This window comes from Sycon ciliatum, chromosome 2 (genome assembly GCF_964019385.1).
Source record: "Sycon ciliatum chromosome 2, ocSycCili1.1, whole genome shotgun sequence".
In the NCBI taxonomy this organism is placed as follows: domain Eukaryota; kingdom Metazoa; phylum Porifera; class Calcarea; order Leucosolenida; family Sycettidae; genus Sycon; species Sycon ciliatum.
In genome coordinates this window covers 39,941,993-39,968,176 of record NC_088644.1, presented here as the reverse complement: position 1 = coordinate 39,968,176, position 26,184 = coordinate 39,941,993, and the positions used below count along the sequence as shown (strand labels likewise).

General features: G+C 47.4%; 4 protein-coding genes across 5 annotated transcripts in view; 2 read left to right on the top strand and 2 right to left on the bottom strand.

Moving 5' to 3' along the window:
- The first annotated feature begins 4,105 nt into the window (after window positions 1–4,105).
- Window positions 4,106–7,104, top strand: LOC135810069 (uncharacterized). The gene is made up of 3 exons (XM_065323537.1): window positions 4,106–4,704; window positions 4,965–5,177; window positions 5,458–7,104. The coding sequence occupies exons 1-3, from the start codon at window positions 4,223–4,225 to the stop codon at window positions 6,686–6,688; spliced, it is 1,926 nt and encodes a 641-aa protein (XP_065179609.1). The 5' UTR covers window positions 4,106–4,222; the 3' UTR covers window positions 6,689–7,104.
- A 503-nt stretch (window positions 7,105–7,607) lies between these two features.
- On the bottom strand, window positions 7,608–11,334 carry LOC135810070 (uncharacterized). The gene is made up of 3 exons (XM_065323538.1): window positions 9,376–11,334; window positions 9,010–9,079; window positions 7,608–8,665 (listed from the first exon to the last, which is right to left on the bottom strand). Exons 1-3 carry the CDS (start codon window positions 9,844–9,846, stop codon window positions 7,608–7,610), a joined length of 1,599 nt encoding a protein of 532 aa, XP_065179610.1. The 5' UTR covers window positions 9,847–11,334.
- Window positions 11,335–11,728: 394 nt separating this feature from the next.
- LOC135810068 (uncharacterized) lies at window positions 11,729–14,966 on the top strand. Of its 2 annotated transcripts, XM_065323534.1 has the most exons (3): window positions 11,729–12,024; window positions 12,243–12,419; window positions 13,697–14,966. In XM_065323534.1, the coding sequence occupies exons 1-3, from the start codon at window positions 11,895–11,897 to the stop codon at window positions 14,161–14,163; spliced, it is 774 nt and encodes a 257-aa protein (XP_065179606.1). In that variant the 5' UTR covers window positions 11,729–11,894; the 3' UTR covers window positions 14,164–14,966. The 2 variants fall into 2 exon arrangements, with proteins under 2 accessions (XP_065179606.1, XP_065179608.1); XM_065323536.1 differs by lacking the exon at window positions 12,243–12,419 and having other exon boundaries at window positions 11,736–12,024.
- A 5,647-nt stretch (window positions 14,967–20,613) lies between these two features.
- Window positions 20,614–26,184, bottom strand: part of LOC135810067 (sialin-like) — a 13,768-nt gene continuing 8,197 nt past the window's right edge. Inside the window, exons 4-10 of the mRNA XM_065323533.1 lie at window positions 26,113–26,184; window positions 25,293–25,415; window positions 24,675–24,826; window positions 24,096–24,305; window positions 23,357–23,489; window positions 22,711–22,940; window positions 20,614–21,688 (exon numbers count right to left, since the gene is read on the bottom strand). The exon at window positions 26,113–26,184 is cut by the window's right edge and continues 16 nt beyond it. Coding sequence (XP_065179605.1) covers window positions 21,437–21,688; window positions 22,711–22,940; window positions 23,357–23,489; window positions 24,096–24,305; window positions 24,675–24,826; window positions 25,293–25,415; window positions 26,113–26,184 — 1,172 coding nt within the window. The 3' untranslated portion in view covers window positions 20,614–21,436. The remainder of the gene's footprint in view (window positions 21,689–22,710; window positions 22,941–23,356; window positions 23,490–24,095; window positions 24,306–24,674; window positions 24,827–25,292; window positions 25,416–26,112) is intronic.

Here is a 26,184-nt window from a genome sequence, read left to right as displayed (position 1 = left end):
GGACCGAAACAAATGCCATGGCTAGATGTAGCTGTTGCATTACCTCACTATTCACTGGGAAAACAAGCGGTTGCTTTCTCAATGAGTAATGTGTCATCTACATGTAGCTGCATTCGTCAGAAATGAGCCGCTAAGCAAGTCCTCTGATCCAGCTGATGACCTGAGTACAAAAAAGGATTTCTGGATCACACACACACACACACACACACACACACACACACACACACACACACACACACACACACATGCACACACACACACACACACACTCGCCCGTGCGTGCACACACACAGACGCGCACAAACATGCACGTACACACACACACACACACACACACACACACAAAACAGAACCATACACAGGTTGAATTTAGACTGTAACTTCCAGTATGATTCCACTGTCCTAAAGTCCCTGTAATTTTGTTGGTACCAAATGCCAAGAAAAGTTTCTGGCAGGTAAGCCGGCAGATGGATCGACATCTTCCGACTACATGTACATGTACTAGTAAGGGGCCGTCCGTAAATATCGATGTTTTTTTAGAGACGATATTGGTGCTTCTCTCCCTTGACCCCCCCCTCCCCCCAGAAGACGCACATGTACATCTAGATCATGGAATCAATTCACATTTTACATGAAAAGATGAGGGCGCTGGCGCGCTAGCGCTACCCGTGCAGTACAACTCATCGTACAAAAAGCGTTCAAAGTGCAACTCATCGTGTACTGGTGTAGCCAAAGCGGCTACGCTCGGGCTTGAATTTTTTCAAATCCTTGTTCAGACAGTGAAGACTGGAAACTCTTGTGGAGTTCGTCCGTGTTTGCTCGCACTGCCTCTACGTCTTGAAAAAGGTCTCCTGCAGGCATCGTTCGGCCGATTTCCACAATCAATAGCTCATTCTTTTGCTCTTGAAATTCGCCATGGGCGTACAGCTTCCAATTTTTGATTTTGTTCTTGTGTCGCGAGTTTTAGCTCCGCGAACGGAAGCTGGTTTCACATTTCTTGTATAGCCATTTAGACGTCCGCGTGCAGGGATCGGCGAAACTTCAGATATTTACATCGATATTTTCTGATGCCCGAAAAGACGCAGATGGCTCAAACCCCCTCCCCCCCCCCCCAGACGCACCAATATCATCTCAAAAAAAACATCGATATTTACGGACGGCCCCTAATTGAATTTTCCTACAAACTAGCAGACAAGGTAAACAAAATTAGCCGGAAGCGGCATGCCAGTATAAACGACAATTTTATTCGAATTGTTCAGCCTCTGGACAGATTCCTATCAGGTGTTACACGGTGGCGGTGATGGTGGAGGGACTCTCAGTATTGCAGTATTATGCAGGGTCAAAGCCTCGCCAGAACGCCGTGTAAGCCGTACCTCTGGGAGGTAAAACGTCACAATTATAATTCTTATGTATTGTATTTTATTATTTTACTTGGGCATTCCCAACAGACCCTAAGGTCTTCTTACAGGGTGCCCAATACGGGTTCTATAATGCGTTCATTGTATGCAAACGAATGTCTTGAAGGTGCTTCGAAGTACAGTGTGTGTAGTATGGTTGTTGCCATACAGATTCTTGGGGCAATTCACTGGAGCAGTTGAACCCGCAGAAACGAAAAATTTCCAGAAATCGTACTGTAATGACTATCGCGGCTAACGCACGTTTAAAATTGCGAGTGCTGATTTTTATTGGGTTTTGCGACTTGCTCCGGCTGCTTCAGCCTCAGAGGATAGAGTGTTCAGAACATAGTCTTAGGGTATGTTTGATTGGTCAATCCGGATTCAGGTCAGATTCACTGGAGCAGTCAGAATAACAGTTCCCAATCAAACAAAACAGCGAATATTGTTGTCAGACATATTGTAGAAACAAGAGTATAATTATAAGCCCACAAGAGTGTGCAACTCCTGATGCCCTTTCTATGGGGTTCGCCGACTAGACATAGCCCGATTTTGCTAGCAATTCTGCTGGCAAAATATCGAAGAATTTTCACGAGAGAATTTGCTGGCAAAATGGAGCAAAATATCGGTATGTTCGCGGGAAATTGGGAGATTTTACACTTATACGATGCATGTGACTCATTTTCGTACATTTTTGCCAACACGTGACTCATTTTTTCTTATTTTTGCCAACACGTGACCCACTTTCGGTCAGTTTTCCTACACGTGACCCAAATTTGGCCTTGTATTGGAGCAAAAAGGGAGCAAAATATCGAGTGACCTGGCAAAATGAAAGCAAAATATCGACGATGGGAGAGCAAAATGTTGCGGCAAAATATCGAAGTTTCCCTGGCAAAATCGGGCTTTGCCTATCGCCGACGGCGAAAACTCACATCACGTGGTGTAGTGTCCCAGTTGTACGTTTACAGCCCGTTTCTAGCAAGCAGCGGAGTAACAATAAAAGCACTCCCTGGCAGAAGCTCGCTGCGCGTATGTAACTCGCCAGTATAATCATGGCAGATTTTTGGATTGCGCGAACGCTATCGTAGTACAAAACGTACCTGAGACACGTGGTGTGAGTTGTCGCCGTCGGAGACCCCATATGCAGTGTTGCACACTCTTGGGGGATTATAATACTCTTGGTAGAACTCATCTCAAGATAGCTCATCGTGCTGCGAACTTCAAAACGTCCACAGAGTTCAACAATTTTTACGTTGCTCAAGAAGCGAAGGCGAAACAAACTTGAAAAGCGAATACAACTGGAGAAGAAGCTTCGAAGGCCTGAATATGCCAGAATCGCTTCGAATCAAAACAAAAACTAAACTCATTGCGTGGCCCTGTCAGGTTTTCATTGGGCTTTGCAACTTGTTCTGGCTGCTCCAGCGTTGGAGTGGTCAGAACATGTTCCGAACACTCCAAAACCAGTGCAGACCAATCAAACGCCCCTGTTCTAAACGATCCTGTTCCGGATCCGACCAATCAAACGCGCCCTTAGTTGTTAGTTCCATCCCTTACCTGAGGGTAAGCCATGACCGAAACTTTGGTGAAGGACAAGATTTCTCACAGCAAACAGACCATGTAGCATGAGGGTTGAGCCGTGACACGGAGTATTTTATAAACGGCTGCATGCATTGGACGCACTCGGTGTGCTTAGTAAATGAGGCACATGTACATGTGCCTAAGCTAAAGGTATAACATCAAGCCTGATAAACATAATGATTGTAACTATGAGCGGTGCGAGTCAAGAGTCCATTCAAAATCAGACATGTAGTTTGTGTCGTACCGCGTAGCCCTTGTGCCCCCCTCTCCGGACAGATAATCCCGTATCGTTCAGCAAAAACAATCGATGAAGCCACTGTCGACATGCCACCGGTCACTGACTGTCTCAGGAAATCACATCAGCTCTGTCCTTCCCAATGCATGCCCGAACATCATCACTGTCATGAGCTACAGTGCGTTTCAAAAATATAGACGCGTGATTTCAAAAAACCGTTAGGCCAGCATCTATACCACATAAAATCTGCGATCACTTTGTGCATAAAATTTCGAAATTGGGTGTTTGATCCGATCGCAAAACTATGAGAGTGATTGGGGGAAGGACCTGAGCAATATTCCGAAAAAATTCTCGAAAAGCCCCAGCCAAATTTGAAATATTTCTGCCATGCGTCTATATTTTTGAAATGGACTGTAGCTGCACCACATCATGTAGATCTACCACTCAGCACGGCGGCCAGAATCATGGACAAGAGAACTGAACTAATGTTACTTACCAGAATGACACTCCATCATCAGTTGGAAGCTGCGGAGCTCCTCCACTCCAGTAATTTCTAAATCAGGTACTACAGTGCGTTTTTTTATAACAGACCATTGTCGATTTTGATTTTTTAGTTTGTTCTCATTCCAAATTTGAAATTTTTTCTTCACAGCTGCGTTTGTGTGGGTCTTGGATCGAATAAAATTAAGTTTGGGAGTCGGAATAATAATAATTGTCAAAGTTAGATATTCGGCCGGGTTTCGGCTGGAAATCCGGTTTTAAATGGTTTTCAGTGGATTTTGATTTTTTAAATGGAAGTTTTAGCCAGGAAAGCTCATCACTTGCATGGTGCCCGGCATGAGTTCGAATCCAGTACAGTTCACCTTGATTCTTTTTTTTCTTTTCTTTTTCGGACCCCTTTCCGGATAGAACACAGTGCGCGTTGCATGGCAACGGGTGACGCGCAAAAATGTTTGGTGGGCAAGAAGTTCAGCCCAAACTGCAGTGAAAGTAATTTTTCAACCAGGAAGCAACAATGTCTGCTGTCATCCCTGACTCTGCTGCCGCTGAGCAGCCACCACCCTTGCCTCAGCCACTGGCTGTCCTTGCTGAACAACTTTCAAAAGGGTCCGAAGCCAGCGATGCCGATTTTGTTGGGGTTCAGACTTCTCTTGCGACGCTGAAGGTGGCCGAACTGAAGGAAATTGCCAAATTTCTGGATGTTCGGTTGACTGGAGCAACAAAGAAGGCTGACATCGTGGAGCGCTTGGTGTCGATGTCCAAGATTGGTTTGGCTGGTGCTGCTGATGCGTCGTCCTCTGGTGCTTCCGTTGGACTGCAGTATATAACTCAAGACGTTCGGGGCACTTTGTCTTCGTTGCCTCGTTTCAACGAGGTGCAAGACTGGTGCAAGGAGTTTCGTGCTGCTGTGGTGCGGTTCCACTTCATGGATTTATTGACGTACTTGGTCTATGGACGAGACAAGACGTTTGATATGGAGAGCATGAAGGCATTTAGGTGAGTAATGAACATGGGCGGTGTGGGTACGTTGTGATAGTAGGCAGTTTGAATTCGTAATCTCTCAAGACAAAGTCAGTGTCACTGTGTGTCAAGTTTTGTTGAAAGACCTACTGTAACTGAGGTCAGCTAGCATTTTCGAATCAGTTGCCATCAATGTCTAATCAGTGAAGGAATTCAGCTAGGGAACCCCTGAATTGCACATCCCTAATATTGTCTCTTTTCTCCAAATGTGTCTTTGGAAATTTTGTTGGCAACAGGTCTTTGAAGGCGTACCAATTTTTTGCCGATGGCTTTGTGAAGAATGTGTGGAGCAAGCAATATCCTGCATCTGGGGAGAACGGTGTGGCAATCTCCTATCTCCGTGCTTACGTCCACCATTCCTTGTCGTGTGATACACCGCTCACCGTGTATGTGTCGTTGAACACTGAGACTGGTGAAGTCTACGCTGCGCAATGCAGCTGTATTGCCGGGTAAGTGTTTTCACAGAAACGCACTACGAGTTGGTGTGTTTTCTTCAGTCCAAATGTGACAGTTGACCTGCGGCACTGATAAATCCTATTATAACTCTTCCTCCTTACCTGTGCTGTGATAGTTCCTTTGTAGTGACATGTATTTTGCAGATGATTGTTATAATAACTTCTTTGTTCAACAAGTTTGTGATGTGATGAGTTCTGACAGCTCTATCTGACGTTGGCATATATTTGTTGTCTCCCGTGCATGGTGTGCGTGTGCGGTTGTTGTTTATGTTAGGCTGGGAGAGGCGTGCAATCATGTTGCTGCCCTACTCTTCTTCATTGAATCCGCTGCAAAAAGGAATCTAGTGGAGCTACCCGTGGAGTTGTCTAAAACGTCACAACCTATGCGCTGGAATCAGCCTCCAAAGAAGCATGTCGATCCTCAGCCACTCGCCAATATGGAGTTTGTGAAAGCTTGCCATGGCATGACTGATGATGAAGTGGAGAGGAAGCAGCTGCGAGCGGAGTTTGATCCCCGTGCACCGTCACACCGCCAAGTCACATCTGCTGACGCACTCACCTTGCAGGAGGCATTAGCAGCGGGAAAGGCATCAGCCAAGAACTGTGGGTTCTTCCATTTCTGGGAAGTCGAAGACCAGTCATCAGGACTTGCTGCTACTCCAGTTAGCCAACCCAAGGACCTTTCGCCATTGGTCCTGTTCCATTCTGACAGGCTTCCAGGTGGAACGAGTGAAGATGCCCTTGGTCGATATACCGGACCACTGTCCAAGTACGGTGTATCCCAAAAGGAAGTGGAAGACTTCACCAAAGGCCAGACAGACAACTCGTGGTGGTTCGACCTACGTCATGGGCGCCTAACTAGCTCACGATTTGGTGACATCGTTCGCTCTCGAGCCCAGGAGCCAGTCTCGCTGCTGGCCGGTATCATGGGATACACCACCATTTCCGCTTTGCCACCTGCCATGCGATGGGGAGTGGAGAATGAGCCCAGGGCGAGGGACATGTACCTCAGTGTGGCACTCGAAGATGGAAAGAACATCACCGTAAGAGAGTGTGGTCTTAGCCTCCATCGTGACTACCACTTCATTGGTGCGAGTTCTGATGGAATCGTTGTGGAGGAGCTTGAGAGCGGCGTGGTGGAGCGTGGCTGCCTGGAAATAAAATGCCCCTTCTCCATCCAGGGCACATCTATTGTTAACCTCACGCCAACTCGGATCGCCCAGCAATTCCCTGGCAAGTCATTCTTGGAATGCCACGCGGACGGGTCAGCCCACTTATGCAAGAATCACAAGTACTATGACCAGGTGATTGGTGAGATGGCGGTCATGGATGTGAAGTGGTGTGACTTTGTGGTGTTCACATGTGCTGGCGTGCTTGTAGAGCGTATCATGTTCGATGACGCTCATTGGCAAACCATGCTCATGAAGTTAACATCCTTCTACGAGCAGTTTGTTATCCCAGAGCTGTGCTCTCACAAGCTGTACCTTTCAAAGTACAAGTCATGAATGACAAGAAAAAATATTTTTGTGTTTATATTCTGTACATAGGGATTTCAATCTATTTTGCTTCGCTAGATTTTTTGGAACTTTGTACAGCAATGCCCCATCTTCTGCGAGGGATATGCTCGGAACCTTCTCATGTTCCCAGCATTGAAACTTAATTCTGTACATAGCGGTTCCGATCAATTTTTCTGTTATTGTGCGGAATTCTATGGATGACATCGCACACATCCTTGTACCTGTCTGTCATTATAAATATTGGCTGGATATTATGCTACTTCTGGTAGCCCGTACCAACTTGCTTCGGTGACAATCGCGGTGACAGTGCACTCTTTATCACATCCCAACCCCACAAATAACATGCACCCAGCCAGTGACCTGGCAGCATTTGGTATGTTCATATTCACAAGCTTTGGGAATTACACAAAATAGTATTTTGAACCAGAGACCTTTGCTTGATCGTGGCATACGCCACCATTTCCACTTTGCCGCCTGCCATGCGGTGGGGAGTGGAGACAATGCACTCTTTATCACATCACAACCCCACAAACAACACGCACGCAGCCAGTGACCTAGCAGCAGTTGGTACGTTCATATTCACAAGCTATGGCACTTCCAGAAAATATTACTTCGAACCAGAGACCTTTACATGACCGGAGCACTGTGCTTCCGCCGCGCCATGTAGCCGTACTTTGTATTTACATTACATGTGAAGATAGCGTGCGAATCCAGCTCCGATATGTTCAGAAAAATGATTCTAACTGTGCACCTCCCTTCCGGCTCCAGTAATAAGACGAATCGTCTGTTGGAGAAACCGAAGTAAAATAAGAGTGGTTATTATTATTATTATAGTGTGCTGAAAAATAGACCATAATAAAGAGAACAAAAGAAGATAGAACTTGAATATAGTGATTCACATGTCTCTTCAATTTACTAGCGGGGCGTCGAAGTTTGTGAGGAAGAAGCACACTTTCACGATGTGAGACGACAGACTCGACATGCTCACAGGGAACACAGTGTTGAGGACACGGTAGCAACGTGCACGTCCGATAGCCCGTTCGACATGGATACGCAGCTCTGCAATGCGGCGGGTCTTCTCGATCTTCTGGGCGCTCATCTGGCTATCAGCACCGAGCTTTGGCGGGATGTTCAGTTTCACTCCATGGAGAGCAAGAGGCACCTCGATGTCAAAGCCCTTGTCAGCCATGACACTGTCACCCTTCTCCAGAAGCTGCAACAGACCGCTCTGCTCTGTGATGACCTTGTCACTGACTCGGCCACCCCAAACATCCGACACAAAAGTCACAAGACCAGCAGGTGAAACACCTACAAGAATCTTCATGGTGTTCCGGCTCTTGTAGCTGGAGTAAGTGATCGACTGGTTCAGGAGAGAAGTTGGGCGCTCCATCTGGATCTCCAAACAGTCAATGATAATCCTCGTCTGCGGAAACTTGGACTTAAAGCACGGTGGCATGAACTTGTCCACAAGTTGTCTGGACGGGAACGGGAAGAGGAGAGACAGCTCACGGGACAGAAACAGAATCCACGTGGAGTACATCCTGCTGAACGTGGAGTCAGGCATTTGCATCAGGGCTGCCACAAACCCGCCACACATACCATGGCGCAACCGGACAAGCGTCGCAAAGAACTGGTTGGCAATGGACAAGTCCTTGGTCATCCGAGGGCCAGGCTTGTTGTCCTTGGGGTCACTGGTGGAATCACCGCGCCAGGCAGTGAGCTTTGCGGCCTTCTCCTGCACATGACCTAAGACGGCATGGAACACGGAGCGGTTCGGCAGACCAGTGAGGAAGCGACACTTCTCATCAGACTCGTCAATCCAGTGCACACCAAACTGTGCCTTCGAAAGCCCAGTCTCTAGTTCCCCGCAACGCCGCTTTAGCCGTTCAACTTCCGCCCTCAACTTCTTGCATTCCTCTTCCAAACGATCAGTGTCCGAGGTGTAGGGTTCATCAGGTCCACATGCTGTAGAACATGGAAGAGAAAGATAACACAAATCACGTCACAATTGACCAGGGACAAGTGAGATCACAGTACCGGCACATAACATCTAACCCTCCAAATGGGAGTGATGCAATGGAGAAGATTAGGTACGTTTCGTCCATGACGTCCAGGTGCAATTCAAAGAACAGGGATCAGAAACAATCTACCGATATTACACAAGGTCAGGACATCTTAGAAACGTACAATAATTATTGAACCAATATGGGACCCGCAGCATTTTCACTCACTACTGTACACATGCGACAAGAGTTGAAACCAATCACAGATATGACACTACTTGAAGGCCAAGACAGCAGACACCTTACCTGTAGACACCTTGATAGGAGCAATAGTTGGCACTTCAAGATTCAGAAGACTGGACATCCCGGTTGAGTTCTGAGCAACAAACAAGTAGACATACACCTACACTTTATGATTCTCGAAAAAATAATTTAATTCTTCCAGACACCATCATCTAGAAAGAGAAATTTCAAAATGCATCTGAAGAATAACGTCTTTCTGGCCTGGCCAATGGAGTGTGCATGGCCTTTCCAAGAAGGGGACCTTCCAGCATCGTACAACATCGATGCATCAGGGGCACAAGCTGATTGCAACGTATGAAATTCATAACGTACAAACAACTAAATTTTGAATTACTCAACGTACAGAATCAGTCAGAAGTTTTTTCTTACCTTGAAAATAGGAGAGGACAGTTGAAGTTTGGCGAAGTACGAGTGGTCATGAGAAACACCATGTCGTTGGCTTGCCTTCCTTGCCTCTTCTTTCTGCTTCAGCCTTGCAGCATCAGCCAATTTCTTTTTCCTCAGCTCAGTAAACTTCTCACGTCGGACAGAACGATCGATTTTTGACGTAGCTGTTTCAGGGTTCGCGGAGTCATAACCGAGCTTCAAGGACGGCACATAGTCAGGATGGGACTCGTCATCCTTTGCTTCCTTTGCATTCGGATTGCCAAGAACAAAATGCTTCTTGCAGACTCGCTCGTCAGTGTCTGGTGTCCAGGGCGATCCATCAGCTTCTTTACGGCGAATTGCAGCAATCCAGAGTCCCCTGCGCTTGGGATTTGTTGGAAATCGGTGGAAACCACCTCCACAGCCACGCGTATACCTATTCGTGCATCCTATGACGGCACAGGTCTGCACCATGGCTGAAACTAAAAGGAAAGGACGACAAAATAGATCCAACCAACTAAAAAGACAAAGTAACTAATTAGTAGAGTGGTTCTTCTTGCCCACCAAAGTTTGAATTTCTCGGTAACCATAGAGATTCGCGGCGATCCGGAAAGGGGTCTATACTGTAGCACAGCGCATGCACGTACATGTACATGCACATGGCTGTGCAGTTGTGCACTGCTGTCTTCAGTTCTCCTAACCTTTGTAGGAAATCAGTGAGTCGTGGCTTTTCACGACTTACTGTGGCAAACTGTACTGAATAATTCAAATCCTGTATTGCAATTAGCTCAATAAATCAAAACATTCCAGCATGCATGTAGGAAACTTCCCTCGATCCCTGAAAGAATGCAGTGAAAATTCAAACACCACAACAAATCACAAAGGCAATTCACACAGCTCCCATAAAGAGACTAACAAAAAGGAAGCATGAGCAGTTTTACAAACACACAAACACACACAATGCAAATAGGTCACAGTTGTGTCTGGTTCAACATCTGCGAATAGTAGAAGACCAGCGAGGAACGAAACGGCCCCAATAATTCCGTGTTTTGTGTTGCACTTGTGACGACAGTTTTACACAGTGAACAGATGTGCTCGGACAGCCGACGACGTATATCATCGTTGGCGCCGGCCTCCAGTCACGAACACATCGGCGCAGTTTTTCACGAATCTGTCCCGTCCACCAGTATGCAGAACAATAACGCGCTTGCCTTTACCTGATGGTGCTTCATTTGGTTGCTTGCCTATACACTCATGTCACCATTGTCGTACCACCTCCTAGTACCTGTGTGATGCGCATTGACCCACGTCTCATCCAGGTATGTCTCACAGGTAGCGATGCCGCCATGACACAATCCTGTGCTGTTCCATCATTATTTGTGTGATACCTCTGGTCTTGCCACACTGGAATCCCATGGAACGCAACATTTCCAAGAGCTAGTTTTGCTCATGTCTGGAAAATCGTCGATGGTTTCTCTGCAGCGAGCAGGAACTTTGTCCAGTGTTGGGTCCTCCTTCGCAGCATAGAATCCGTTAATTATTTCTTATACAGTCCAAAGCAAATCCGTCAGGGTTGAGTGGTTTCATGGCACGAGTCTCACATCGGGGATTGTCACTCTCGTTGCCTTCATCACTGGAGACAGACAAGGCCAACGCAGCACGCTGATTTTCGCCGTCAGTATCCCTGGTACATCTGTTCATGGTGGAAATGCTGACGCCACACGCAACAGTAGCATGACGAATGGAATACTTGGGGCCAATTCGATGCCCAGCCATTGTTCTCCTCGTCTTCGCAACAAATTGTAAAACAGACACCACCATGTACCATGGCCCGTTCGCGTTTTGTTATAATTATGTGGCATGTCGAGAGAACAAGTTGCCACGAACGAAAAGACACTCGAGAAAAAGCAAAATAGGGCCACAGAGCAGTCAGCAACAAAATGATTCCTCAGGCCACGAGGCAAGGAGCTCGAGTCGAAGGACACTCTGAACAAGATGGCGAAATGCCACGAGTCACACCTGGTTTTTCGAATTTCGCGCGCAGATTTTCGTGACGCAACTCGCATGACATTTTCTCAAAAGTGTCCTTGAGACTTTGTTGAGTACGTTCTCAAGGTTTTCAGAGTCTATTATAAAAAAACGCACTGTAGTGCTGTCTAGACCAGTGATCATGATGATCGTACGTGTAGCTAACTACAACGTTACTTCAAAATCATTGCTGCCTCCGTCCTCACCTGAACTGGCCCATCTCCAGCTAGCTAGCTCCATCCACTGCCACCCCTTCTTCTTCATGGGAATCGTCATCTTCACCTCTGGCTTCGTGCAAAATCATGACTGGCCTGGGGAAAAGGTTTTGTGCCCGCCGACAGTGCTTCACCGCCTTGTGTGTGTGCGTGCATTCTTGCTCCCAGCTAGATGTATGCAGCTTGCCGTTTCTCTGAAGTCCTTTGGTGAAAAAGAGCGGCTTTCGTTCGGAGGTTATCTTTTGTTTATCAGGTCTGACCTTCTAGCTAGCAGCAGTCATGTCGAGTGGAGAGTGTTTCCAATGTGGAGAGTCAGGACATTTTGCCCGTGACTGCCCAACAGGAGGCGGCAGCTCGCGAGGTCGAGGTGGTGGACGCGGCCGTGGCCGAGGAGGTCGTGATCGTGGAGGTGAGTTAGTGAAGCTCTGGCATCCTCTATGGAACCAAGACTCCGTGTTTTGTTAGCCCAAAGCTGTGATTGAGAATCCGAGAACAGCGTTCTTGATATCCGCCAAGCTTGCAACAGTGTTTCTGTTGACGAAATGTGCATGCGGTGGTCTTCAATGGTTCATTTTATTTTATTCTTTACAATTGCACTGTTCCGCTTCGTGCTGTTACTATTGCTAGGCCCAATGTGTTATAACTGTGGCCAAGTTGGTCACTTTGCCCGCGATTGTGACAAGGAGCCCTCAGAGGAGAAGACTTGTTATACCTGTGGAAAGACGGGGCACGTTGCGAGAGACTGCACACAAGCACCAGAGAGTGAGTCTCGTGGTGGCTTCGGTGGTGGTGGCGGCAGCGGAGGTAGGCCACAGTTCAGTTTGAAGTTGCTGTTGAAAACCAGACTCACTGCGAAATGGCAAAATGAATGCAGCTGCGAATCTATTCTTTCGAAAATTTCAACAAAACCGAAAATAATTTCTTGCGGAAAACCGCCATGTATGACTGTAGTGCACATAAGGAAAAAATGCAGCTGCGTAAATGGGCAGTGAGGTTATTGAGTATTGTAGTACTGTTGGAAGTCAAGGACACACCTAGGCAGGTTTCTGTTGGGAGACAACTTCACCCCACCGTCTCAGACTCTCTGGTCTTCTCAATGTCCACGACAGTAGTACGCCAAGCGAAACTCAGTTTTGCAGATTGAACGCATCATGAGCCCCTCTGTGCGGAGCACAGATCCCCAGCCTTGAGCCGAATTTCCCAGTCCAGCACTAGTGTGCGTTTGAAATGTATGGGCCTCTGGTTTAAAAAATCCGTTAGCCAGCATCTAAACATGTGATCACCTTGTGCGTAAGTGTGCATTTGAAACAATTTAGATTTCATTTGAGCTTTTTGAGAGTTTTCTTCGGGATATTGCTCTGGCAGCTCCTCAAATTTTACTCATAGATTTCTCAGGCATTCGAAACAAACTTTCAATTTCGGACATTTTTATGCACAACGTGATCACAGATTCTGCTTTGTATAGATGCTGGCCTAACGGTTTTTTGAAACAGGCGGTCTATACTTTGAACCACGCCGTAGGTTATGATGCTCATCCCTGTCTTGTGCACCAGACAGTGCTGTTTGTCCCAGTCCCTGCCCATTACACGCCCAAGCTGAACTTTCTACTGCCCGCATAGAATACAAAAGAGGATTGATATGCTTGAGTGGGAGGTAGTGTGTAGTCCTACGTTGGTGGCAAGTGGACATGCAGCCCTGTCACCCTGGTGCCACTTGTGTGCACCTTATTGGCAGCTCCATGCGCGTACCTGATAGCTTGCTCAATGGTGGCCAAGCTCTTATCAGATAGGGGAATATTGCGCCCGCTTGACCCATAATATTTGAACTGTCCTCAGCGCTTTCCCATCGGGTCTGTGCACGGTTATGCTGTGTGTCAAACTTGAATGTATTTCCTTAGCGTAGCAGTTTTCCCCGCAACTTAAAGAACACAAATATATGTGTTTGCACTGTCCTTTGCTAATCAAAACAAACGGGTTTGACTTATTTGGCACATGTCCGTACCAAGCTTGCTACTCAACTCATCTAACCCTAGCATTCCTCTATGTGTTTGTGCTGTCTCTTCTACTCTTCTTGTATTGCAGACTGCTACGAATGTGGCGAGGAGGGACATTTTGCCCGCGACTGCTCCAAGCGTGGCCAGCGCACCTCGACTTGCTACAAGTGCGGCGAGGAGGGTCACTTTGCCCGCGAGTGCACCAACGAGGCGGCGTCCGGGGGTCGTGACGGTGACTCCGGTGGTTTCGGCGGCGGCTCTGGCTTTGGCGGCGGCGGTGGTGGTGGCTCCCGCTTTGGTGACTCCGGTAGCAACAGCACCTGCTACAACTGTGGTCAGACGGGCCACTTTGCCCGTGAGTGCCCCAGTGGACGCTCCAGCGGCGGTGGTGGAGGTTTTGGTGGTGGTGGCGGCGGCGGTGGTCGCACTTGCTACAACTGTGGCAAGACTGGTCACGTTGCTCGTGACTGCCCCAACGCCAGCGAGGAGAAGAAGTGCTACAGCTGCAACGAGTCTGGCCACTTCGCTCGCGACTGCCCCACCACCGCCTCATGAAGCGGCTGTGAACGTGGCGCGATGAAGCAAGCAGTTGCAAGAGTTGGATTTGTGTAGGTCGTGGTGTATATGTGTGTGTAGTCAAACATGCATTGTGACTGGAGACACGCCTGCTCCGCGTTGTGTTGGGCATGCTGGCGGCACCGGCAGAGTTTAAGAGGAGCTCTCTCTCTCTTTCTCCCTAGACTCGCCTCTGCCCTTGTTCAGGTTGGTGTCCGATGATGCTGATGTTGATGCAAAGCGCGGAATATGTGCGTGTGTGCCTTTCCTGCTGGTGCTATATCAGCTCTCTGTGCACAGGGCATACTGCATCTTTGGTTGGTGGCAGGCAGTTGATACTCCTGCCAGGGTACCATACAGTTGCCCTCTCCCGTGTATTCTTTGTGTGTATGCGTTTGCATTGGCTTGTGGCGGTGGTGCTGGTGACGGTGGTCGGTTGTGGAAGTGTTGCCTCTTGGAGGTGCAGGAGGTATCTGTGAGAACCTTGTTATTTCATGCCTTGTTGAGCATTTGCCCTGTGGCTATTAGCCGGGGATTGACTTATGTTTCATTAGGAGTGCTCAAAGCAAGCGTTGCGATTAATCTGCTATCTTTACGATGCCTAGTCGGGTCGTCATTTTCTCTTTGAAAAATCATTCATTTCCTTTTTCTGCTTAATATTAGCTTTTTATGAGTTAGTATGAACATTCAACTCGGCACATCTGCCCCTAATGCTTTATGTGTTTTTACTAGGACAACCTTTCCTCAGCGATTAGAATTTTCTTAATTTCTGTTTATGGAAGTGGAACTATGGTGTAAACGTCTGACATGGACTACAGTATGAGTGTGCTAGTACTTGCAAGAATGTTTACTTAGGACCCGGTACGACTCCCTGGTTAGGACCCACCCTTTGATAGCTGAGGCGACAATTGTATTGATGAAACCCAGTGCGAGTCAATAATAATGGTAATAATATGAACAGGTCGCATATTGCCGTCATAGTTCTCAAATCATAGAAGGGGAATGCATCTGCAAATGATCGTTGACCAGAGTTGCTTGTTGATGGCGAGATTGACAGATTCCTGAATCGGCACATTCAGAGGCTTGAAATCTTCTTTGATATTGTCGACCCATCGCTTGTGGGGTGGTCCACGAGTCATACCAAGAGCAAAGTAAACCAGCACAGTTTTTGTTTGGGTCCTACCCCCGTGTAATATGCCGGCATTTTTTTTAGCATTTTCGCTACAATCCGCGAACCCAGCACTTTGGGCTCGTGATGCAGCATTTTGCGGGAAACGGAGCACTTGGCCGTCGTGTATCAAAATTGAGAGAAGAAAAACTTCCCAAACAAGAACGTCACTTCCGCATTCCGTGGGTTAGCTTTTTGTTGAGTACATGCAGTTTATGAATTGAAAATAATGGTTTTGACCAGGGAGTCGTAAAATACCGGTATTTTCTGACTCCCTGGTTTTGAGTCGTTTTGACGGCGTGTGCTGAGGATTACAAAAAAGTGAGCATTTTCGGCAAGGTTTGCGAGAATTTCCCAAAAAGCATTTTCGGCAAAGTTTCGGGCATATTACACCGGGCCCTATACCCGGGGTACCCCTAGTCCTACCAGGGAGTCGTAAAATACCGGTATTTTACGACTCCTGGGGTCCTACATTGTACAGTAGTGACTCAACTATAAGTTACTTTCCTGTTACTACTAGTATATCTCTTGTATCCGCGGTAGCAAGAGTAGATAAACAAGAGTGTGCAACTCGCGGATGGGTTGGCCCACGGCGGAATTTTTTGTTGACGTAATCTTTTCGACGACGCACGCGCTGCGAGCCTTTCGGAGAGGTTTCCCTCGTGCACTTGGCGGGGCTTGCACTACAAGGTCGGTGCCCAGCACGTGCTCTCACACTGCTCTGCGGCAAAGTCCGCGTTTCCCTGAAAAAAGGTGACGTCAACAAAAAATTCCGCCGTGGGCGGAGGTATCTGCAGATTGTGCAGAAGAGATCCGGAGTTGCACACTCTTGTTTATCTACTCTTATCTTGGCGGTAGGCATAGCCCGATTTTGCTAGCAAAATATCGAAGAAATTTGAAAGGGAATTTGCTGGCAAAATGGAGCAAAATATCGGTGTGTTCGCTGGAAATTGGGAGCTTTTACACTTATACGGTGGACGTGACTCATTTTCGCACAGTTTTACCAACACGTGACTCACTTTTTCTTACTTTTGCCAACACGTCATCCACTTTCGGTCAGTTTTCCCCACACGTGACACAAATTTTGGAGCAAAATATCGAGTGGCCTGGCAAAATGAAAGCAAAATATTGACGATGAGCCAGCAAAATTATGCGGCAAAATATCTAGTTTCTGCAAATGGTTGTGACATAGTGACTGACTCTGAAAAGGCAAACCACTTAGCAGACCATTTCGCACGACAAAGTCAGACTCAGAACCAACAAAATCACCAACGGCGTACACAACCCACAGCACCTTGCACACCACAAGCACCACAGCTCGAAAATTTGTTTGAATTGGACGAGGTTACTCCTGGCCAAGTCTTTGATGAAATAAAACTGCTAAAGGTCCGTAAGTCCTCGGGCGGACCCATTTCTAAGGGGGCGTTCGTTTTTGATCTACAGGTTTGGGTAGAAACTACTTCTTACGGTAGAGGTGTTCGTTTTTTGAAAAAAATTCTACTCAAAAGGGTAGATTCTACTTTCCTCTACCGGCTCTACCGGGAAAAAGTTGGTAGAATCCGGTAGAAGTTGGTAGAGCTACGGGATTTCCAGCAAGATCAAGGATTTGTACACAACTCCATAAAAAAAGGAAACAGTTCACGTACACATCGTGTAAACTATGATCTGGTAGAACAGCGTTCGTACACTTGCCTCTACCATCTACCTCTATCGGTAGAGTGACTCTACTCTACTCTACCAGGTAGCTAAAAACGAACGTAGCCTTACACTCTTCTGCGGGAGACCGCCTCGGTAATCTGTGATTCTTTGGCAACCCTCTTCAATATTTGCATTCGGACAAGCTCCTTCCCTGGTCAATGGAAAACTGCCGTCATCACACCACTCCTCAAACCAAAAAAACATCGCACACAGCTGAAGGTTATCGTCCAATTTCTAACCTGTCCAGTATTGGGAAACTTTTTGACAAGCTGGTAAACCGACAACTCGTTCGTTTCTTGACGGACAATAATATCCTCAGCCAGACACAATTCGGATTTGTTCCTAAACGGTCCGCAATTGATCAACTCCTTGTATTAAAGGGGAAGTTAAGGCAAAAATCAAAATTTCACCAGTTGTAGTCTTCGGGGTGCTGAGTCGAATGGTCGTGGTCCGAGAAAGCTGAGACGCTCCCTTCCTACTTGAATCCCAATCGAATTCGCGCACTTCCACCGAAACTGGGTGACTGCGCCCTACTACATAGATGGGGATTTGTATGGAAAATGTCACTAAAAGCGCCATTTCGTTCTTATAAAAGCACGGATGACCGCGATTGGCCCATATCATGGTTGTAGTCTTTTGGACGCTAAGTCGACTGGTTTTGGTCCTAAAAGGCTGCGATGCAGCGTTCCTCCTTTATTCCCAATCGAACATGGTTGAACAAGTGGTCACGTGCTCCTGGGTGCCCAAATCACCTGGTCACCACGCCAGCAGGCGACAACTTTCAGAGAGGTGGTGGACAAGCCGTTGATAGGCTCTCATTGTAATATCAAAAAAGTATTCTTTCTAGACCAAAGAGTGGTATATTTGATAAAATTTAATAACGATAGAAATATTTACGATACTTACGATACTTCTTCAGACGTTTCGTTGTTCTGAACAACATCGTCAGTGGATAAAGACGACTGATAAAGACGACTCTTTATCCACTGACGATGTTGTTCAGAACAACGAAACGTCTGGAGAAGTATCGTAAGTATCGTAAATATTTCTATCGTGATTAAATTTTATCAAATATACCACTCTTTGGTCTAGAAAGAATACTTTTTTGACAACTTTCAACTCGAGTGACAGGACTGCACCCAAAAAAGGTCAAACAGGCTAGTAAGTTGTAACCTGCAGGCACGGTGACCAGGTGACTGGTGTAAGCAGGAGCACGTGACCGCTTGTTCAACCACGTTCGATTGGGAATAAAGGAGGAACGCTGCATCGCAGCCTTTTCGGCCCAAAAACCAGCGTCCAAAAGACTACAACATATGGGCCAATGGCGGTCATCCGTACTTTTATAAGAACGAAATGGCGCTTTTAGTGACATTTTGCATACAAATCCCCATCTAGTAGGGCGCAGTCACCCAGTTTCGGTGGAAGTGCGCGAGTTCGATTGGGATTCAAGTAGGAAGGGAGCGTCTCAGCTTTCTCGGACCAAGACCATTCGACTCAGCACCCCGAAGACTACAACAGACTTTACTGGTGAAATTTTGATTTCTGCCTTAACTTCCCCTTTAACACACAATATATACTCTGCATTGGACCGGCGTTGTACATACAACATGATATTCTTGGATTTCGCGAAAGCGTTTGACAGAGTTTCTCATCACGATCTTATCACAAAACTCACCTCGTTTGCCAACACCTCGACCACCCGCTGGTTTGAAGACTACTTGACGGACAGACGCATTCAGGTTCGAGTTAGTGACTCACTTAGTGACCCCCGTCTTCTCTCTGCTGGGGTCCCACAAGGCTCTCACTTGGGTCCAACCTTATTCCTCATATATCAACACCCTGCCTTCGTTAGTGCAATCAGATCTGTATCTCTTTGCCGACGATACAGCATTAGGTAACACATCGTCATCCGAAGTACAAGAAGACCTGGACGCGTGTGGATCTTGGGCTCTCTCCGTGGGGGGAGATTACAATGCTGTGAAGTCAGCACATGTGGTTTTCTCCTCCTCAAAGGACCCTCCTCCTTATAATTATATGGCCTACACCTTCTCCCTTTTAAATAACAGTAACATCCCAACACTCAACGAGCACCGCCACCTCGGAGTCATCTTGGCTCACAACATGTCCTGGCAGCCACATTTCCTTCAAATGATAACGAAATTTCGCCAACGCATTGTTCTGCTGTGCCACATGGCCTCTCGTTTACCGCCTGCCGCCATATTGGCGCTTTAAACCGCGGATATGTTCGGCCTGTGGCGGAATACACTAGCCAGCTTTGGTTCTGTGGCGTACCTGCACGAGATATTGGGTCACTGGACCGCCTTCAGGCAATGGTCGCTAGACGATAGCTGTACCGGAAAGGCTGCGCAGCTGAGTGGAGCACTTCCAAATCCGAGCCCTTTCGTGCAGCCGGTTTGGAATCCCTCAGTTGGCGCAGACACATTGGAGCCCTCTGTCTGGTTTTTAACGTTATAAAGTTTCATCCACACCTTCTTCGTGCATGTCACTTCTCTCTTAGCTCTAGTGCCCGTCGCCCATTCTATCTCTTATTTGCTTCTGCTCAAGGTCCATATCGAAGCCGCCATGTTCTCTCTCATTCCCTAGCTGTATGGAACAATTCGCCAAAGGACTTGCGTGAGATTGCACATGCGCATACATTCAAAAGAGACTTTTAAAAAGCGTCATTTCTCTCAGTACTGTTACGACATTGCTGGGATCCCTGGATTTTAAACTGTGTTTTTCTTTCTTTTTCCCGTCGCGTGTGAATGTGCTGCTGTTGTCCGGCGCACTCCTGCACGTTCTTCTCTGACATCCGAGGCTTCATATTCTCTTTCCCGTCGCGTGTGCATGTGCTGCTGTTGTCCAGTGCACCCTGCAAGTACTGGCTGACATCCGAGGCTTCATGTTTTTGTTTGTTTGTTTTCTGACGTTTTCTGCTGGCTGAGCTCCTTGCTCTGTACTGTGTTTGGTCCGGAGACACCCCCTTTTAGGATTTAGGTACCATTGCCTTTGGCCCGTTTGGGTTATCCGTCATGATAAGAGTCCATAAACATTTTTATGCACTCTTGGTCATAATAATAATAAAATATCGAAGCTTCCCTGGCAAAATCGGGCTTTGCCTAATCCGCGGGCCACGAAGTTAACTAGTTACAGGCACCTCATGCAGTCTACCGAGCACCCTCGCGAGTTTAGGCTGAGGGGAAATACTACTACAGTCAAACCTGATAAGCGAGGGAACCGGATACTCGAACACACATACTGTATGTATGCATGGCATACTTATGCTGTAAATCGGTAACCAACGATTTTCTTCCGGTTGGCGAGGGATCCGGATAAAAGAGGACCGGATAAGCGAGGTCTGACTGTACCATATTTCCCCGGATATCAGTCACACCTTTTTACACCCAAATCACAGGTAAAAAAGGGGGTGCGACTTATACAATCGAGCATCACTTTCTTTCCACATATCGATATTTTCACTCACTTCAAGCAAGACTGGTCCAGCTGGACCCACCCACCCGCAAACAAAGGATTCTGTTTTTTGGAAACAACAATAACAACGGATGGCCCTTCCCAGGGATGTATTGCTGTCAACTGTAATCACTAAATTAGTTAACAAATCATACATATTACAGGTTATTAGTATACTGGTGTCGACGACTCTTCACAAATAAAAAGCACCCGGTACGACCAGTTTCCCATCTACGGAGAGGGAAGAGAAGGGCACAACAAGAGGTTGTCAAAAGTATAAGAAATATGTCCAGAAATCGCCTGGTCAGCTGGAAATCAAAGATGATGATATAGGAACTGATATTTAGAAATACGCTGTAATCAAGAAACCGAGTATGAGAGGGAATAAAAAATCAACAGCATGTGCAATAACCGAGTGGCCAAGTTGATGACCAACAGCAGTGGTGATTCCTAAAAAAAAAGAAAAGTTGCCTCCATACTGAGTTGAGTGCCCAACCAAGAAATGTAGGGGCATAGATGATTCCAGTGATCTAAATCTAAATCCGGAGGTGGGGTGGGGGGTGAGGAGGAGAGGTGTCTGAAGTAAAACTACAATGCAGAAAACACTTTGATGTAATCCACGTGAAGGTGTGCACGCGCCAAACAAACTGGTAAAAACATAAAGCCGATGCAGGATTAACAAAAATACAGGAGTAAAGACAACGACACAAGGACTCCATCCAGGGAGATTGTGTAGTAATAGACAAATAATAGGTATAGGAGTAAACTAGGTGACCAGTGTCCACAATTATGTGTGGATGACACTGCAGTGCTACACACCATCCTGTGGTTGAGTGTATATGTGAGCTACACAGACGCATTAGGAACGCATGCTCCTGTAGTTCAGTCAGTCTATACGTAAGCTACACCCACGCGTCAGCAACACACTGTCCTGTGCTACACTGAGTACTGGACGGTCTCGGCACCACTATCAGCTGGATCGAGCAACGGTGACTCAGAATTGCGATGGTTCTTGCTGGAGAGTCTAGAGTGTGCGCCACTGGCACCGCCTGGCCTCTTCTGCGTGTCCCCGAGTGCCCACCATTGGTGTTCTGCCGAGCCGAAGATAGCAAAGCCCACTGCGCCGGCAACAAACATGCCGGACGTGATGAAGAACACAAGTCGCCATTCGGCGGCCGTGTGATTAGGCTGCAGAGACAGAGGATACAGACGTTTAAAAGTAACAGGTCAGGACAACACAGCAGAGCACAGGCCAGGAGAGCACAGCACAGTACAGTACAGTACAGCACAGCACAGCACAGCACAGTACAGCACATGTCAGGAGAGCACAGCACAGCACAGGACAGGTTTAATAACATACCAACTGGCAAACAAATCATAATTCATCCATGTCACGTGCCTGTTGCTAGGCCGTTGCTAATATTTGACCAATCAGAGAAGCACCGTACCCATATCCATTAGGAATGACCCCAGGGCAGACATACACCGTACGCTGCCAGTAACGGCAGTGACCCGGCACACTGGGAGTACAAATATACTATACAACGAAGGGAAAATACTCCTCGAAGAAAGCTCGATCTGATCTTGCTCGATTTCATACACAGCTGATGCTCTTTACCATAATTACCATACTTGTCTACACTAGGCACGGGGCATGCAGGACCTACAATGTATCCACGGTATACTGTGCATCAGGGATGAATTTATCCTGTATCGCATCGCAGTTTGCGATGCAAAATTGATCTACTGCTACTCAAAAGTCACCGTGACTAGCAGAAAATTGCGATACATACAGACTGTCCATGCCTAGCCTGCGCTGTCAAGTAACATGCATACAGTGCAGTGTATGTGGTGCAGGCACTCAATCTGCGTGCACATGCATGATTCAGTCCGTTTTTTGCATATGGGCTTTCAGGCATCACTCTCAAGAAGGACAATGTGGCAAACACCCAACCTTCAAAGAAAAATGCTAATCAAAATCAAAGACTGTGATTTTGTATAGCAGAAACTGTTATGCAAAAATATGACAATAAATTTATCCCTGGTGCATGATGACTGACAGTAATGGCCGCATGCGTAGAACTTGGTCGTGCATCGTAGGCCGAATGCCGAGGGCTACGCGAGCGGGCATGGATCAGCACCGCCATGCCCGCCGCCATCATGCATGACGATCCACATCTTAATTAGCACAAGCTCAGCTCAGCACTTACCGTCAACACAGCGGCGAAATACGGCGCCAGGATTCCACCCATGCTGGCAAAGAGGTTTGAAAAGCCCATGAGGACATCGGCATAGCGTGGCGCCAAGTCAATTTGATTGATTCCAGCACCAATCATCTGAACACCGCTGATGCCGGCCGAGGCTGTGATGTACGCCACTGCACTTGTGCGTGATGTTGAGTAGCCGGCAAGGATGAGAAAACCTGCCGGGAAGATAGTACCTGAGCAAGAGACACAGACAAGCGTGATACAGAAAGTGAAGAACCATACGAGGTAAATAGCCATTGCAAGTATGAAAAAAAGGTTATTAACCATGCTAGTCGGTTATTATTTTAATAGCCATGTACTTCAAGTATGAACACACAAAGGTGCAAGCAAATATTGTATTACAGACTCACAGACCTACACAAACACACACACAAGTGAATGCAGTAACATTAGCAATAACAAACACAAGCATTTAGAACAGGGGGTTAAACACACGTCCCTGAACCACACGAACCAGGTTACAATATACCGGCGGGCCTGCACAACACACCCAACACCTACATGGATGTACATATACACAGAAACAGAACCACAGCAGCAGCAGCAGCAGCAGCAGCAAGTAAATGATGCCAATACACAAACGCCTTACCAATCAATGTTAGTGACTTTCGCTGTACGTTGAATGAGAGGTTGTTCTGCACTATGGACAGCCCATTTACGGCTCCAGCCAATAAGGTGAAAATCCACATACACAGGAATGGCAGTGCCGAAAAGATTCCACTCTTCACCATGTCACACGTGAAAATACAAGCCACACGCGCATGCAAACGCACACACGGGTGCACACACACACACATGTACACAGACACACACAATTACAGCAATTCCAGAGAGAAGTAGCATCTATGAAGACAACGGCGCGTGCAGTGTGAAAAGATGTGGGCTCCACGCCCGGGCTACCCGATCCAGTCGCCCTTGGGGCAGGGCCGATTCATGAACGCGTTTAGGGTCAACTACGGATGCGGAATTGAGTATGATGCCAATCGTAAATTGTTTAGGCCCAGCAGGTCAAGGCCTTCATCGCGACCACATGTCGCACGGAACAAGCAGGACTCCCAAACCCAGGGACGAACACACATCGTTTCATGCACTATGATCCGTGTCACTTCCCTACATCTTACGGCTCTCGGGTGGAAGCCTACAGCCCAACCGTTCCATTCCCCACAACAGAACGACTGTCAACATGTATGGTGCAGAGATACTAACTGGGTTGTGGTACAGAGATGATGCAATGCAGAAAAGCAAACCACCAGGCCGTACTGACATGGCATTTCAGACCATGTACGTTCTGGAAATCGGTCAATATCAGCACAGCAGCTCAGTCTTACCGACGCCACGTCAAAGTTCTCCACCTCGTTCAAGTACTTTGGCACGTTGGTCATCAGGGTGTACATGCCGTAGTCGAACGTGAACAGGCTGAAGCACAGCGCCCACACGGGTTTAGACGTCACTATGGCACGCCATGGGATGCGGCAGTTCTGAACGTAGCGTCGCGGCAGGCATGCCACGATTGGGAACAAGTCCAGGAAACTATAGGGCTGCACAGAGGACGAAGAAAGAAGCAAAATAAAAACGAAAGAATAGTATGAGCAGGAGACACTCTGAATGCTGTCCATAAGGTAGCACCGTATCGGCTGAAGTGCCTACTGAGGATAGTCTCAGGATACCATGCACTCTCATCGCAACAGGAGCACGCAAGTCTGCAAACACACTGGATGTACAGTCACAGATTTCAACCTCAGCACCCCATTACGGGGAACCCAGCGCCACTAGACGTACAACCTCAGTCATGAAAGCTATAATATGGTACAGTAGTGGCAAGGACCTGGATTGTGCAGCCGAAACTAGTCCAACTTCCAAATGCTTCGGCAAAAAGTGGGCCCGGGCATAAGAGCTACGTCACCCACCTTGTCCTCAATTCGATCTTCTGGATCAGCATTGTCATGTGCAAGATTCTTGATGATGTACGTACGTTCAGCATGAGAGATACGTGGATGAACGTCAGGTGTCTCAAATGCCAGGAACATCCAGATAACGGTCCACGCCAGAGCGCCAGCACCTGAGAACAAGCCGCAGATGCCACGGGAATGCACACAGAACAGATGATGTGTAAGAGTGAAGTTTTGGTACAGGAAAATAGATACAGACAAGGCTAGGGGTGCGTATTAAAGCTCGTTCAGTGGTGTCCAGTATACACGCTGAGTACGTTGGATATGGCAAACTGACTCAATAATTGTGCACGTAAAATAACCCCATCCCTCATGCTACAAGGACTGAATGTCAACAGACACGGCTGTAGAAAGTGAAATCCGATACCTGCTACAAGAGGCAACCGCGCCGAGAATGGAGTTTGCTAATTCAATACACTATGAACATAATTTATACAATATCAAAAGCGGGTTAGAGGGCCACGGGCAGAGAGGCAAATAAACCCGGGAGAGGACACAGTGCGCAAACATTCGATATGCATCTCAAACTATTTGGGGAAGCCGATCGATTCGTCAGTATTTGTCAGTCAGACTCACCAAAAACGTAAAATATAGATGGCCAGTTAGCACCACAGTAAGTTTGCCCGCTGGATGCACCAAAGCCGCTCTCGCTGAGAAACCCTCCTAAGAGATAGCTGAGAATATTGCCAATGTACGGACCTGCAAGACAATACCACGCACACACACACACACGCACGCGCACACACACACACACCCACACATCCACGCACGCACGCACACACACGCACGCGCGCACGCACACACACGCACCAACGTTGGAAAAAACATTCCAGCAAAATCCCACCCCAGACACCCCTACCTCACTGCTTATATGCACCCACCCACACACAGCCTTAGCCGCCTATCACCAAAGGCAATGAACGTGACACTGCAGCAGAAGCCACAGTACCTTTGGGTTGGGATTGCGATACTCGATAACTACGGGCTAGGTTGAAGAATTCACCACCACAATCTAGCCAGGTCTACACAACATGACGGGAGTGTGGTTAGCGCAATTAAAGCAGTGGCCTTCCGAATATGAGTTGCCTGTTTGACTCCCAGTTTGTGCAAAGAAAGTTTCCACCCCCAGGAGACCAATCAAGAAGTGGTTGCCTGACATTGGTTGGGGAGGCAAAGATGATGAGGGAGAAAAACACTATCCCAACATGAACACACTCATCCATGAATACTGATGAACACCAACACCCACCCATGAACACCCATGCATGCCCCCCCCCCCCCCCCCCCCCCCACACACACACACATCGATTACACTCAGCCATGAGCACACACACACACACACACACACACACACACACACACACACACACACACACACACACACACGCACACCTACCCGAGTAGGACAGTGATGACAAGGCGCCCACGTCGGCCTGCGGTGCCCACCTGCCCCACATGCGGTGCATGG